This window comes from Labrus mixtus, chromosome 12, assembly GCF_963584025.1.
Source record: "Labrus mixtus chromosome 12, fLabMix1.1, whole genome shotgun sequence".
Taxonomy (NCBI): domain Eukaryota; kingdom Metazoa; phylum Chordata; class Actinopteri; order Labriformes; family Labridae; genus Labrus; species Labrus mixtus.
The window spans coordinates 2,054,804-2,069,803 of record NC_083623.1 but is presented as its reverse complement, the minus strand read 5'-3'; the positions used below and the strand labels follow the sequence as shown (position 1 = coordinate 2,069,803).

The 15,000-nt window shown below is 45.1% G+C and overlaps 1 protein-coding gene across 1 annotated transcript in view; it reads left to right on the top strand.

Annotated features, from left to right (window-relative positions):
• Nucleotides 1-15,000, top strand: part of LOC132985490 (unconventional myosin-VI-like) — a 137,121-nt gene that overhangs the window by 56,577 nt on the left and 65,544 nt on the right. Inside the window, exon 15 of the mRNA XM_061052897.1 lies at nucleotides 14,348-14,505. Within this exon, the coding sequence (XP_060908880.1) occupies nucleotides 14,348-14,505 (158 nt within the window). The remainder of the gene's footprint in view (nucleotides 1-14,347; nucleotides 14,506-15,000) is intronic.

Below are 15,000 nucleotides of genomic sequence, written 5' to 3'. Positions count from 1 at the left end.
GAAATAAAATGTGAGACATAAAAATGTACTTAATAAAACGGAGATGATTCTTTTTTCAAATTGATTGTAATTTTTATTTCAATTGTTTTTCAAATTTCATTTCCAAATTTGTAAATGTGGGAGGAAACCGAAGGGCTCGGAGTAAACCCACACCACCCAGGACTCCATGCGGGCTCACATGTCGTCCTGTGTGGCCCTGGTGGGACCTGAAGTCCTTCCTCATGTCCAGGTTAGACCCTCTGAGCTAGGAGCCAATGAGAGGCTGATAACACAGAGAATAACCTGAACATGAGGTCTGACGTCAGGCCCCAGGAGACCTGTCTCACAGCTGTCATAGCAGGAGCAATGCAAAACGAAGTCCTGGAGGAAGGATTAACCCACCCACCCACCCACCTGAGGACCAGCGATGGTGACTCATCTTTAGTCACTTAAAAGAGGCTAGTGAAGAATCCTTTGATGCCCCTCCTCTCTTTGGGTAAAAGGCGCCTTTTCAGAGTCTCAATCACAAACTCGATGACTGAGGGAGTCTGTGACAGCAGGTTCCTCCAAAGCCACCCTTCACCAAACGTCTCACACAGGTCTTTGTGCACCTTCTCACATCCTGATCTTCTGTTGTAAATCAGTTTCACTTCCAGAGGCTGTTACCTCTACCAAGAGCATGTTTTTCAAAGTTTCGATAATGGCTTTGTAGGCTTCATGGGACGTACTAATGAGTACTTTTTTCATTACCGTTTGTACCAGCTCTGACACCAGGATGTCACAGGCTACTTCATCCCACTCCCGGAGTGTGGGGACTTCTTCTTCTTCATACTCGGCTTCGTCTTCATCATCTGTCTCTGATAAGATCGTAATGACAGCCGACTCATCAGAAGCTGGTGCTGCCTTAAACTCTGATGTCAAAGTTTCAAATGTGATGGCTTCATCTTCACACACAGCTTCCTCTGCTTCAAATTCTGGTGTGAAACTCTTCATTTCTGATTCCAGATGATCTGTATCCTCTGGCAGGGAGTCCACAACTTTCTCGATCTCCCTCAAAGCGTGGCTTACATTATCCTGCCTTCTCAGGTGCTGTTGTGCCTGCTGTTTCAGCCAGGTCCACATCCTCTTCATGAAAGAGTCCACCTCAGGCCGAATCTCTGCCTTCATTTCCTCGTCTGTGCCTTCAAAGACTTCTTCAGGTGCTCGCACAAAACATCACTCGGATCCTCAGCGATGGTGTCGTGTTGGCCGCTGGAAATGTCTCTGGCAATCCTCTCGTACAGGCATACCTCATCTGTACCCGAGTTTCTGTCTACATCTTCAGCCTCAGAGATCATCTCTTCCACCAGGAGATCCACGCTTCCAATGAGCAGCTGCGTTGAAGCTCTGTCTGTATTTCGTTGGCAGATTTTAAGTTTGCTCTTTAAAGTCGCCCTCATGTTCAGGATTGCTTCCCGAGCGTGTGTACGGACAAAGAGAGCCTTCATTTTGTTTGCCAGCCTCTTCCTTATTGGAGTTTTGGGTGACTCCATCTCTGATTTGATCTCCCCATCAGGTGTAACATCCAGGTCCTGCTCAACTTCATTATTTACCATTTCCACAATCTCAACTGCGAGGTCTTCAGATTCTCTGGAAGATCTGGAAAGATGCAAGCCTAATTCTTCTTTAGACATGTTACCATTCACACAATGTGGAATATTGCTGGCCACCTCCTCAAGGATCAACTTTACTGGTATCCTTTAATGACTGTTTTGATCTGGTGCTATATAGAAAATAAAATAAAATAAAATGAACGCTCTGAGGTCGTCGCTCGGGTCCTAAATAGTCCAAATGACCAAATATGTTGTGTCACATTGTTTATCGTATCCTCCTCAGCGCCTCTGAAAGAGAGACACTCCTTGTTTACATGCTCTGTTACTGAAGGTGACCTTTACATTATTTCTGCCTCCTTTAGTTTAATCACTGGTCCCTGGTTGGAAAGAGGAGGTGAGTGAAAGCATCATTTAGCGCGGTGAGAGCAACTTGTAAACATAAAGCATAAATCATATACGTATGTTAAAATGAAACTCGCATCTGTTTGAAAGGCCGCGCAGCATGTGTGTGCATACATTACATCCACTGACTGCTCACAGCGCTCACTAAACTGTGAGAGAGCTGATTTACATTCCCCGTGTTTTAATTAAATGTGACCATTAGCATGTGGGAGCACGTATGGCGCTCTGCCTCCCGCTGCAGGAAAACACTCGACACACACTCTGAAGTTCACGGCTGTGGATTTCAAGCTCCAGGGTCTGATTTATTTTCAGCAACGCACTCGATGTCCTTCTCTTCACAACATGTCATGTTTGTTAATTTAAAAGCCAACAAGCTCTTGGAAATAAGTTCAAGTGGGTAATTACATTGACCTTTTTATTTCACGAGGATTTGATTGACAGATTCGAGTTCGCAGTCTTTAGAAGTTACATATTCATGCTGTAGCTGCGGCAAGGTGGTGCAGTGGTTTGAACCCCCGTTGGACAGGTGTGGAGTCTGCATGTTCTCCTCGTTCATGTGTGGGTTCTCTCCAGCCTCCTCCCACAGTCCAAACACATGCTCCTTAGGTTAACTGCTGACTCTAAAATGCCTGTAGGTGTGAATGTGAGTATGGCTGGTTGTCTGTCTCTATATGTCAGTGCTGACCGCCTCTCCCCAAAGATACCTGGGATTGGCCCCTGCGGCCCCGAACAGGAAAAGCAGTGTAGATAATGGCAAATGGAATGGCCGATGTGTGGCATGTAGGGGCTTGGACAGTAAAAGCATCCATGTGCTCATTGGACAGTTTCCTTACGTCAGAATATTTTTCTGGTAGTTTTATGACTCTCCTGTACAAAATCCCAACATCTTTCTTCTTGGCGTTTGGGCGGTATATGAAAGTATGCACAGGTTGAACTTCCTGTGTGAACATCCCCTTATATCCCTGTGAATGTCTCCCTGCAGAGAATCTTATCACCATTTGTTCGACTGCTCTCGTCTCCTTCTTCTGTATAACTGGAGGCGTTTTGCACCACTTTCAAAAAGTGTCCAATCAGAACAGATATCAACACTTTAGCATGAAGTCCTGGAGGAAACTTTCACAAAGATTCACTTTGGCAACGCCTCATTTTCAATGAGCAGTCAGACTTAAGGGAGACGATAATAGTCATTCAAAAACATTTTCCATGAATTTGGGTGTAATAGGAGTTCACAGAAGGAGTTGCAGAACTGGCTAAACACTGAAGCTTCGACTCTAGAGTGGAGGGGGAGGGGGTGGAGACTGTCACCGTTACAGATCATCTAGTTTATGGAAATCAAGGTTAAAATCTGTGCTCTTTATGCCCTATGCACTTTTCCCTATGTACTGTGCATTTACACTCTATACAGTTTCTGTGCTTTATCAAGCAACCATGCGTACAGATAGAGGAACCTGAACATGATGCTCTGTCCACAGATGTTGCTCAAATCAGCACGACATGAAAGTTCCTCACCGGAGCTTTAAACCCAGACTGACACATCCACACAGTCAGGGCTCGGGACTGATATTTTTCAACCACATTCAAAAACTGCCACAACACGATGTGGTGAAACGCTGCATGAATGAATGTAGGTGAGAAAACATTCTGTGAGACGGAAGAATATCGACGCTCGTTCTTCATGGTGAGAACTCAAAAGTGAGATTTTGTCCGTTTTAATATTTTGTCCACATTAGCATAATGTCTAAAGTTAGCCTCGAGGCTAGAACGTTAATGCTGCCAGGAAACACCGCCAGCCACTTCGTCTGTTGCGCTCCAAGAAAGTGCTGACGTCATTATCCCCATCTTTTTTTCTATTTATTTATTTTAAGGCTGCAATAATTTGCAGGAAAAAGCAAAATCCTTGAGGGCCAGACTTTGTGGCTGATGAGATTGGACTAATGAACAACGACGAAAGTTTCTGTAAGCAGACCTGCAGCCCGATCCGTTCACAGCTCCTCCAATCAGCCGCAGCTTTAATCAAATAAAAGTGAACTTGTGGAGCGTTACAGAGAGAGAGAGGGCTGAGTGTTCTACCATTTATACGGCTCAGTGATCAGCACCAGGGAGAGCTCCAGGTATTAAAGGGTACTCCTGAGTCAGAGCTGCAGGAGTGAACAAATACCAAAACAAACCCCCACCCCCCTCCCCTCAGCCCCCCACCCCCCACCCCCCGCTGCTCCGTCAGACAGAGTTCAGTTCAGTTAATAACTTAATCCTGAGAGTGAAGAAGAAGAAGAGACCAGAGGGCAGAGACACCACCACCCCACACCAGCAGGCAGTGATGAGAAATAACACGGACCACCCAGGAGGCCGTTAACTGAGTTAGTCTGACACACGGGGGGGGGGGGGGGGGTCGGGTCGGGTGAGGACGAGTCAGGAAGGGGGAGGAGCTGCAGAGATACAAGAGTTACAGACAACACATAGGGAATCACACCAAGGTCAATTTAAAAGATATTTAGTGTCATCAGAGGTCGTGCATATAGACGTAAATATACGCCGTCTCTCAACCGGAAAGTTGGGGGTTCGATCCCCAGCTCCTGCAGCCACATGTCTGATATGTCCTTGGGTAAGACACTTAACCCCAGTTTGCTCCCTCTGCTTTTTCAGCAGTGTGTGAATGTGTATGAATGGAATTAGTGTTGTAGTCTGTTTCAGTGTAGGTAGGATGTGCACATGGTGGGGGGCTGGTAGCCTGATGGTTAGTGTGCACCCCCCCTCTCTCTCTCTCTGTCTCTGTCTCTCTCCCTCTCTCTCTCCACTGTCCTATCTCTAAATAAAGACATAAAAAGCCGCCCCCCCTCCCCTAAAGACAGCATTGCTTGTGAGTTTTGTTTTTTGTGAATGTTGCAATAACCATGAAATTGTGATTTATTGCACGGCTTTAGTTCCTTGTTCGAATGTCTAAACATACAGTATGTTCAACAAAATTCTGTTTTCAAGAGGCAGACAGTTCAGCCCCCTCAAGCCGAAGTCTCAGCCTGCAGTCAGCCTGAACCCCGCCGCCGCCGCCGCTCTAAAGCCTGTGATTGTTTGGCTGGCAGCTCGGCCCCTGCACGCCGTCTGAATGCCAAGCCGCTCGCCTCAATTTCAAACCTCCCACGCTAATGCCTTTTATTTCTCCTCTTTCATCCGTGGAGAACAGAGAATTAAAGGCTGCTTCCTTCTCTCCTCGTCTGAGTGTCACTCGTCTCCTCGCGGCCTGTCAGTTAGTGTCTCTGTAAACGCACATATGTCAGACACATTCCCGATAACGCTTTGTCCCCGTCTGCCGACTGCACTCGTTCATTTTCACTTCCTCCCAGATTAAAGCCGGACATTAAATAATCGGGTGTAAATGCAGCAAATGAAATAAAAACCACCATTTGGAGGACTGCCAACCTGTAGTGCCTTCCTTCTTAAAAGTTTAAGAATAAATAAAAAATAAAAACCTGTAGCGCTGTCCCCACCATAAATCAAAGTGACTGGAAGTGACTGTGACCAAGTGAGTGGTACTGTAAGTGACAGCACCAAAAAAAAAGAACAAACATGTTGGAAAGAGCTCCCCGGAGTCTCCTTTTATATACAAAGTTTCACCCAAAGAGGGCGCTGTTCTTCCAGAGCAAAACGTGGGCCAAAGCTGTCTCGCGGTTATTGCTGGCGCCAGATGGTGGGAGGAATGAAAAGCTGATCACTTCCAACATGTTTATTCTCTCCGTTTAAAGCCCCAAAGAAAAACCCTCTAGACTGAGGCAGCAAAAGGATCCTCTCTGCACAAAAGAGGCTGCAGACTTTGTGGAGACGGCAGATGGTTGGAGGGATGGAAAGTAAATAAAAAATCTTCTTTGGGGGAAAAGAGAGAGGAGGCCTGACAGGAAACTAAACAATAAATATGTGAGGGCTCATGGGAAATGAAGTCCTGATTTTCAGACTTGACATCAGACGTAGTACTTGATGTGACTAAAGGTCCGATCACACAGAGAAATGCGTCGCTAGAAAAGCGTCGTCAGCAAAACGGTTGTTTTTGCAACCGCTTGCTGGCCGGTCTTTTTCTGCTGCTGTGGGACGCGTTTTTTGTAGCGGTCTTTGGGTGCGAATGAAAGTAAAACAATGTTCAACTCTTCAGCTCCAGACGTGGAGGTCGCAGCGCTCGTCTATTTCACTTTAGTCCAAAGCAGCCGATCGCATCAAGTAGTAGGCTTTACCTCATGACAGACAATCATTGGGCTTCTCAACGCCTCTTCTACAATCCTACAGTTCACTTATCAGACTCTTTTCTCCAAAGCGACGTACATCAGAGAGTAAGAACAACACAAGCAAGGATCTAGGAAAAAGGGAACAATGTCAGTAAGAGCAAACGATCAGCTTTGAGTCTGATTGGACACACAGGTGCTGACAGGAAGTGACCAGAGGCAAAGCACAACATTGAGGGCAGTTCTTGAGAGCTCTAATCAGTATAGAAACCATCTTATAAGTCGTCGTTATCAAACAAAAACCATCGTCATTACCATCATCATCATCAATAATATGGAGACCATCATCATTAAGTTAGTAGGTATTCATGAAAGAGCTGGGTCTTTAGCTTTTTCTTAAAGGTGCAGAGGGACTCTGCAGATCACATGGAGTTTGGAAGTTCATTCCACCACCGGGGGGCGACAGAGGAGAAGAGTCTAGTCAGAGACTTAGGACCCTGTTGTGAAGGTTGGATCAGACGATCCTCTTCAAAAATCAATGGAGACTACATCCATGTTGTTTTTTTGTTTTTTTTACAATTTATTAGGGGCTTTCACACTCGCAGAAAACTCCTGAAAAACATATTTTTTCTTTGGGACTTCACCCGGAGTTTCTCCTCCAACCTCCTCGTATTTATTCTGCAGAAAGTCAGAGTGAGCTGATGTGAGAACACAGCAGGATATAATCAGGAGAATTCACCTGGAGCCAGTGGGAGGGGCCAGTGGGAGGGGGTGGTGACCTTTATTCACCTGTGATCGACCATAGACTGTCTGCACGCCACCTCTACCATCTCCGTGCTCTAATCAACCTGCTGCTGCATGTTTCCTGTTCTCCAGGATGTTCTTCTCCTCTCTTTAGTTCACATTGTGTTCAAACAATGCTGACTCAAGTGACATCTGGAGAACACTCTCGTTTAGTTATTTGTTGTACTCATTACATAATCAGCTGTCACTCTGGATCACTGCGGCGTCTTTGTCGTTGTAGTTTCTGAAGGCGGCTCTCTTGTCTTAGCATCGCCGCCTCCTCCATGATGCCTTTCATAATGTTTTTTTATCCCTAAAAATATAAACACATTATTTCCAGAGGGAATTACTCCCACGTAAAAAAAGCCACCAGACAACAAGTGTTGTTAAAGCACGGCTGAAGCGCTTGAGTCAGTGTTGCGTTCTAGCACTGAGCGTGTGGTGACACGGCCCCGTCCTTACACTTTCTTATTTATGTGAAAATTTCACAGATTATCGCTCTGATTTCACACCCTGTGAAAGCCGATGAAATGAGACCAGTGAGGTGAGTTTAAAGAGAGAGCTGGAGTCCTTCCATCTGTCTGCGTCACTCCCAGGCTGGTTATTTATTTGTCGGTGTTATGTGAGCAGGAGAGCAGACGGCTGTGGTGTGTGAGGCAGACAGGACGGCAAAGTCAAAGACAGAAGATATTTCTGTTTCCTTGTGGGTTTTTTTTCTGCTCAGTGTGCTTTCAGTCACAGAGATTGAATTGTGCAAAGACAGATTGAAACTTGACAAGCACGGAAAAAAGTGTGTTGTGTGATTTTTTAAAAGTCTTTATATGTGATGTTTCACACTTAAATATAATATAAATCAAGTTTATCCTCTGAAAATAACTCTGTGAGTCATGACTGTCTACAATGGGTGTAACACCCGAGTCCCACTGTCTGTGATGTTTTCAGAGTTTTCAGAGTCCTATCTTCACTTTGTTTACATCGCCCGGACGGCCGGCTGACTCCTCCCCTCGTGTATAAAAGTTGTTTAATTGAGGGACTAGAGAAAAGAAGAATAATATACTGTATGTTGTATGAGGTGCAAACCAAACTTGATATTTTTACCAGCGTAGGCATCAGTCCCTTTAACAAGCTGGACGACGTACTGTTCCCTCTACACTCTCACACCTTTACCTCCAGCTGTTCCACCTTCCCCGCAGTGTCTTACGCCAGCGTACACAAACAAGCAGCAAACACGATGATTGATGTCGTTTCAAAATGAAGAATAGACTGGACTTAGAGATGGAAGCTATAAAGGACCTAAAGATAGATAAAGATATCTATTTCAGGTCGGTTTCTCGACATCTTAGCTGGTTAGGACGTCGAGATAACGAGATGTCTAACAAATAATCGGGATGTGTGTGTCGGCTTAGGGAGTCTGTATGAGTGACAACTTCCGGTGTTAAAAAATGAAGCCAGTGCGGAAATTGAAAACTCCTGCAGTTCCTGGAGTGTCCACTAGAGGCTGGCTGCAGAAGCACAGGAAGTCACATACACACCCATTCTAAAAAGCCTGTTTTTACAGCAGAGATTAACATGTTTACAGCCTGGTTCAAAAAACCAAATAGGTGTGATTAGCTCATGTCTCGATGGACACACACTGTACGGGGGGTGAATGTTTTGATGACTCATCAGTTTTGATTTGATGAAGGATAAGAGTTATTCACAATAAGGCGTGTAGCTGACCTGATTGACAGGTGGGCGCGGTGTAACGGTTTGTCAGGAGGTTTAAAACCCGCCTCAGCTCCAGCTCTCAGCCTGTCGTTAGGTTGACTGAAAGTTAGACTGAGACAGCATTTCCAGCATGGAGACCGCCATCGATGGGACTCCAGCGCCCCCTGCAGGGACAGCCGGGGACGTCACTCAGGCTTCGTCCAGTAATATTTACAGTCTGTGTTTCCGTAGTCAAACCGTGTTGTAGAGAAAGTTAAAGTCTCATAGAGCTGTTTAGGGATGAGTAGTATTTGGGTTCTTTCTCGGTGGTTATAAATTTAAATGAAAGTCTGAAAATCAAACCACTCTCACCTCCCGCTGATCTTAAAAAAGGTCAATTTTTCAGCTTTTTGAATATGTAAAAAGTGCCTCATTCCTCAGTCACGCTGTCGCATCAGGTTCATCGTGACTAGAGCTAAAAGAATTAAACTGTGGCTCTGAATAATTCATGCAAATATCAAACTAAACGTGTTTTTAGCAGCACTCAAACCTGAGTCACTTAATTACGAGTCAGCTTACCTTGCCACCTGTGCTGTCAGAAACTTTGATGCTCTTTAGGATGAAAGACACCAAAGAAGAAGAAGAAGAAGAAGAAGAAGAAGACGGTGTACTCTACTTAACAAGTTAGATCTCTCTGTTTGCAGCCAGACACATCAATTTACTAATGGATAAATATCACAATCCTCAAAGCAGGTGTGATGACAGCTAACGGCTAATACTTATGGAGAATCATAGACTGTGCATATTAATGTTTGAAGCCTGAGTGACGTCCCTCGTCTGTTCCTGCAGGGGGCGCTGGAGTCCCATCGATGGCGGTCTCCATGCTGGAAATGCTGTCTCAGTCTAACTTTCAGTCAAGTATCTATCACATTAGCCATGTCAGCTACGCTTTTTCACGATGGCTTTTTTTCTTTTTGAATTGGTGTGTATGTGACCTACGGGGCTTTTAGGTGTTGATTGGTGAGTGAGTTGAAGCTGTGGTTAACTGGGTTGTCCAATGGTCTTAAAGTCTTTCTGTGTGATTTTTCACACTTAAATGTATAAATCAAGTATCTCCTCTGAAAATAACTCTGTGAGTCATGACTGTCTACAATGGGTGTAACACCCGAGTCCCACTGTCTGTGATGTTTTCAGAGTTTTCAGAATCCTATCTTCACTTTGTTTACATCGCCAGGACGGCCGGCTGACTCCTCCCCTCGTGTATAAAAGTTGTTTAATTGAGGGACTAGAGAAAAGAAGAATAACATACTGTACTCACTGCTTAACTGTGTTTCTAGATCACGCTCATTTCAGGTAAATTTACATGCAGTGTGAAGATACGAGCAGAATAAAGATCGCTAGCATTAGCATGCTAACACAAGCGCAAGTTGTTTTGGTTTCATGCTGGTGCTCAAGGGCGACATCTGCTGGATCAAAAAATCACATATAAAGCCTTTAAACGCACCATTCCTGTGGTTCGCACATGACGTAACAAGACTCAGGTGAAGCCAGCGGCTTAGAGAGGACCCGCATGGACGCTGAATTGAGAAGCTGCTGGATTCGATAGCTGACCCATAACACATGAAAGACACCAGTATATGAGCTGACCCAGCCTTGCGTTTCCCCCGTCATGAGAACCAGTCCTTTCTTTCAATGTCCATCAAATCAGTTCAGGGCTAGCTTCTGTGTACCCGGTGCAAGTTTGTAACAATAGGATTCACTTGCAGAACTTTTCAGGGCTGAAATGATGGTTAAATAAACAAGTTCTTTGAAAACGAAAAGGGGAGAAAGTGTCTGAAATTCTGAAGGCAGGAAAGAATCGAGGACAGAAGCCAGACGACTGGAAGTGAATTATGTTCAGTCAGTAAACGGGAAAGGAGTGAAAGAGACGGAGAATCAGATGAAGTGAAGAATGAGCTTTGAGTGATGGGAGAGAGATCCTGACTGTCAGGGTTATACGGTGCTTAAAACTCAGGACTCGTCTAACGGGAGTTTAATTCCAACAGGACGAGGGGACGGATGGAGAGAACGAGTGGGGAGGGCAAAACAGACAAATGGGAGATGCCAATCACGGGCGACCCCGTCTGGTGAGGTCAGCAGTTAGCAGCTTGTGAGAGTCGAGGGGGGGATTAGTCCGTCAACCCGGCGGCCAGACGTGCCATTAAACAAACCTGCAGAAACTTCTGCTGCCTCACCACAAACTGTTTAAATTTCACCCAACACTTCTCCCACTTCATTTCATTCAAAGGTTTCGGGTCGTTTTTCTACATTTCCTTTAAATGTCAATCCATCACAGTCCAAGCAAATGTTCTCCAAACCTGAAACCTACACACCTCAGAGAGGGTGAAAGGTAAATCTGAGGGATTGTAAAGTAACTTAGGGGTGTAGTCATGAAGAAAAAAACATTTTCAACAATATCATGTTCATTTACCTCCTCAGACTTCCAGAAGTCAAAAACATCACATGGAAAATCTGTCTGTTTGGATGAACGAGTCTCCTGTAGGAAGAGGATTGGACAAGGCTAACTTTTTATCTGCTCAAACTAGCATAGCACATACCGACTCATGTCCTCGTCTTTTACACTCAAATTTTAATTCAGACTAGTCGACTAGTCTAACGTTTAGAAAACATTTAGAGAACTGTAAAATTGATCACAGGATCAAAGCATCTGTAGATAAACAATGTTGAATCGGTTTGCCGAGTGTGGCTAACGTTAGCATTGCTAGCACTGCCTGCCTTCAGTCCTCCTCTCAGGGTAACGTCAACATGTCTGTGCTGAAGGTGGATACGCGTTTCTCTGGTCGATGTGCCAGTTTAACCCGACACAGCCTGCTTACAACTGCCAAACACTACGAGACGCCGCCCGTCCACCGTGCTGGTTTACATCTGGGTTGTAGAGCAGAGAGAACAGGCCTGTTAACCGGACCTACAGCCCCATCTAGTGGCAGGCGGCAGCATTACAGCTTAGACACAACATTCAACCAGCATGGAGGCCCTGAATTGATCAGATTTTGATCAGATTTTTTTGATCCAGCAGATGTCGCCCTTGAGCACCAGCATGAAACCAAAACAACTGGCGCTGCATTGTTGTGTTAGCATGCTAATGCTAGCGATCTTTATTATGCTCGTATCTTCACACTGCATGTAAATTTACCTGAAATGAGCGTGATCTAGAAACACAGTTAAGCAGTGAGTACAGTATGTTATTCTTCTTTTCTCTAGTCCCTCAATTAAACAACTTTTATACACGAGGGGAGGAGTCAGCCGGCCGTCCTGGCGATGTAAACAAAGTGAAGATAGGATTCTGAAAACTCTGAAAACATCACAGACAGTGGGACTCGGGTGTTACACCCATTGTAGACAGTCATGACTCACAGAGTTATTTTCAGAGGAGATACTTGATTTATACATTTAAGTGTGAAAAATCACATTTAAAGACTTTAAAGTTTAACCAAGATGTTACTCTGCTGCAGACTAGTGAGGGTGACGACTTCGGTTGTTAAGTCGATTAATCGCTCACAGCATCTTTGTTCTTTGTTCAGACATTTCAGGAATGCACATGAATGCATTCTAATAAAATGATTCTGAATTGGGTCTTCATGCAAAACAAGTATGGTCTTTACTTTTGATACTTCTCTAAAAGTCGTAGTGTGTAACTGTAGTTCTGCAGCTGTTAGAAATCTGAGTATTTCCTCTACTACAGGTGCTTTGTAACGATGTAGAACAGGACAGATTCAGGATATTTGTGCACCAAACTTCTGTGTGTCTTCATATTTCAGGTGATTTTGCAAACGTGCATTTAAATAAAATCAACCTTTTTCACTGTTTGGTGTATTTTGGGGAGCAGCTGCAGACCAGCAGGCGTCTTCAGAGAGCACGACTTCTCCACAAAGCGACATCAGTAATGAGAGAGAGAGAGGGAGCGAGCGAGAGAGACGGAGAGAGAGAGAGAGAGGAGAAAAACACTCCCGCTGCAGAGGCTCACGGGGAATACATATTAGGCTACTTGTACGATTAGTGTTCTGACATTATGCTGCCCTGGCATTTAGACCTCTTGGTTTTTTAAATGAGAGGGCCTCACCGCAGTGTGAAAACCTCTGGCGGCTGTGTGTTCGTCTCGGAGGCGGCGGCGGCGGCGGTATGAATTAAACATGGCAGGTGGTGCAGAGAGAGGGCGAGGGTGAAGGTGAAGAGCTGTAGGAGGGTTGTCAAGTCACCCGCTGTGTGGGTGTAACTTTTGTCTGACTGCTGAATAATGTCAGTTACAGCAGCCAGAGAAATAACTTCCATGTATACATCTGCACATATTTTGAATATGAGTTTTACAGTTTTAAGTTTCTACTGCACAGGACACAGAAGGTTTTTAAGATTGTAAAATGTAAAAGAGTTGGTCCTGATGAGATCATCCCAAGAAAGATGTTTTTCAACCATGTTTCAAATCATTTATCATGTAAGACATCTTTCCAGCCAAACTAACAAACGTTTGTTAATTTCTGTTTCTTTTTGTTTGTCGACTAATCATGAACAAGCAGATAATAAATAATAAATAGGTTGAGTTTTTTCAGTCAGATGTTGATGTTAAGATTCCCCTGCCTGAAAGCACATTGCAGGTAATCACAGCTGTCAGAGCCTTGTTAACATCCACTCGTATATTCCTGAGAAATATGTGAATATAGGAACATATAGAGAGAGAGAGTGTTCTGATGGGAGAGCACACACAGGTTGCAGATGTGACGGTAAATAACAGATTGCAGCTTGTGGGGGGAGGGGAGGGGAGGGTGTCCGTCCTTCCTGAGTACGTCGTCCTCCCACAGCTTAATGTGTTTGTAAAATACCAGCGAGGCACCTGCAGGGATCAGGCGTCCCCCGTGAAGCTGCATGCGGCTTAAAAAGGGGATGTGAACGGGAGATAATTTGTGGACCGGAGAGAGGGAGGGAGGATTGTGGAAGTGGTTATTTGGGGGGGGCCTTAGGAGAGACACTCGTGTGGAGTTATTTCCCGACGTGTCCTTGAGTTCACTGCAGGTAAAAAGTCCAGAGAACACAAACTTCCACCTCGCTGCAGAGTCGTTTTTTTTATCTCACCTCTTGCGATGGGGGTCACTCCTTTTGTCTGCTTCTATTGAACCGAACACTCACACGCAGTCTGGAGGCAATTACAATACCTCCACAGAGCGGCTGCTGGTCATGGTGTCTGCACGGCGTCCATAAAGACAGCTCACAGACAATCTCACTCTGTTTCAGTCAATAACTCGGTTATGTGCTCGGAAAGTCAGACAGTCCTCTTCTATAAAACCTGAACAAGTGGACTCACTTTATCCCCTCACACAGACTCATGGTTACATTTATTATTTCAGCGACCTTGACGGGTTGGACTGCAGAATTAAGAGAAATGAATCCCAAAACATCAAACAAATCCAGAGCATTCAGGACCAGAATCTAAAGTTAGAAGGAGGACATACTGGCTGCTGCATTGTTGTCAGAGAAGCCAGCACTTCAACATGTTTCCTTAATGATCAGATAGGAGGTAAAAACGATTATTCTGAGGGGTTAATATGTTTTTTTAACCCATTTCTGGGATGAAAAATAAAAACAACATGTTTCCTCCCTGACAGGTTAAAAGTATTAACACTTTTCCTTCCCTTCGTGTTTCTTCTTCAGAGTGCCGCTCAAAGTGGAGCAGGCCAACAACGCTCGGGACGCCCTGGCTAAGGCCGTCTACAGCCGCCTGTTCGACCACGTGGTGACCCGGGTCAACCAGTGCTTCCCCTTCGACTCCTCCGCTAACTTCATCGGCGTCCTGGACATCGCTGGCTTTGGTGAGTGTCCTTCTTCAGATTCATTTCACAGGAACGATCATATTACCGTTAAAGGGGACATATTACCCCCCTCCTCCACCTTTTCAAACAGTCCCCTCCTCCACCTTTTCAAACAGTCTCCTCCTCCACCTTTTCAAACAGTCCCCTCCTCCACCTTTTCAAACAGTCCCCTCCTCCACCTTTTCAAACAGTCCCCCTCCTCCACCTTTTCAAACAGTCCCCTCCTCCACCTTTTCAAACAGTCCCCTCCTCCACCTTTTCAAACAGTCCCCTCCTCCACCTTTTCAAACAGTCCCCTCCTCCACCTTTTCAAACAGTCCCCTCCTCCACCTTTTCAAACAGTCCCCCTCCTCCACCTTTTCAAACAGTCCCCTCCTCCACCTTTTCAAACAGTCCCCTCCTCCACCTTTTCAAACAGTCCCCTCCTCCACCTTTTCAAACAGTCCCTCTCCTCCACCTTTTCAAACAGTCCCCTCCTCCACCTTTTCAAACAGT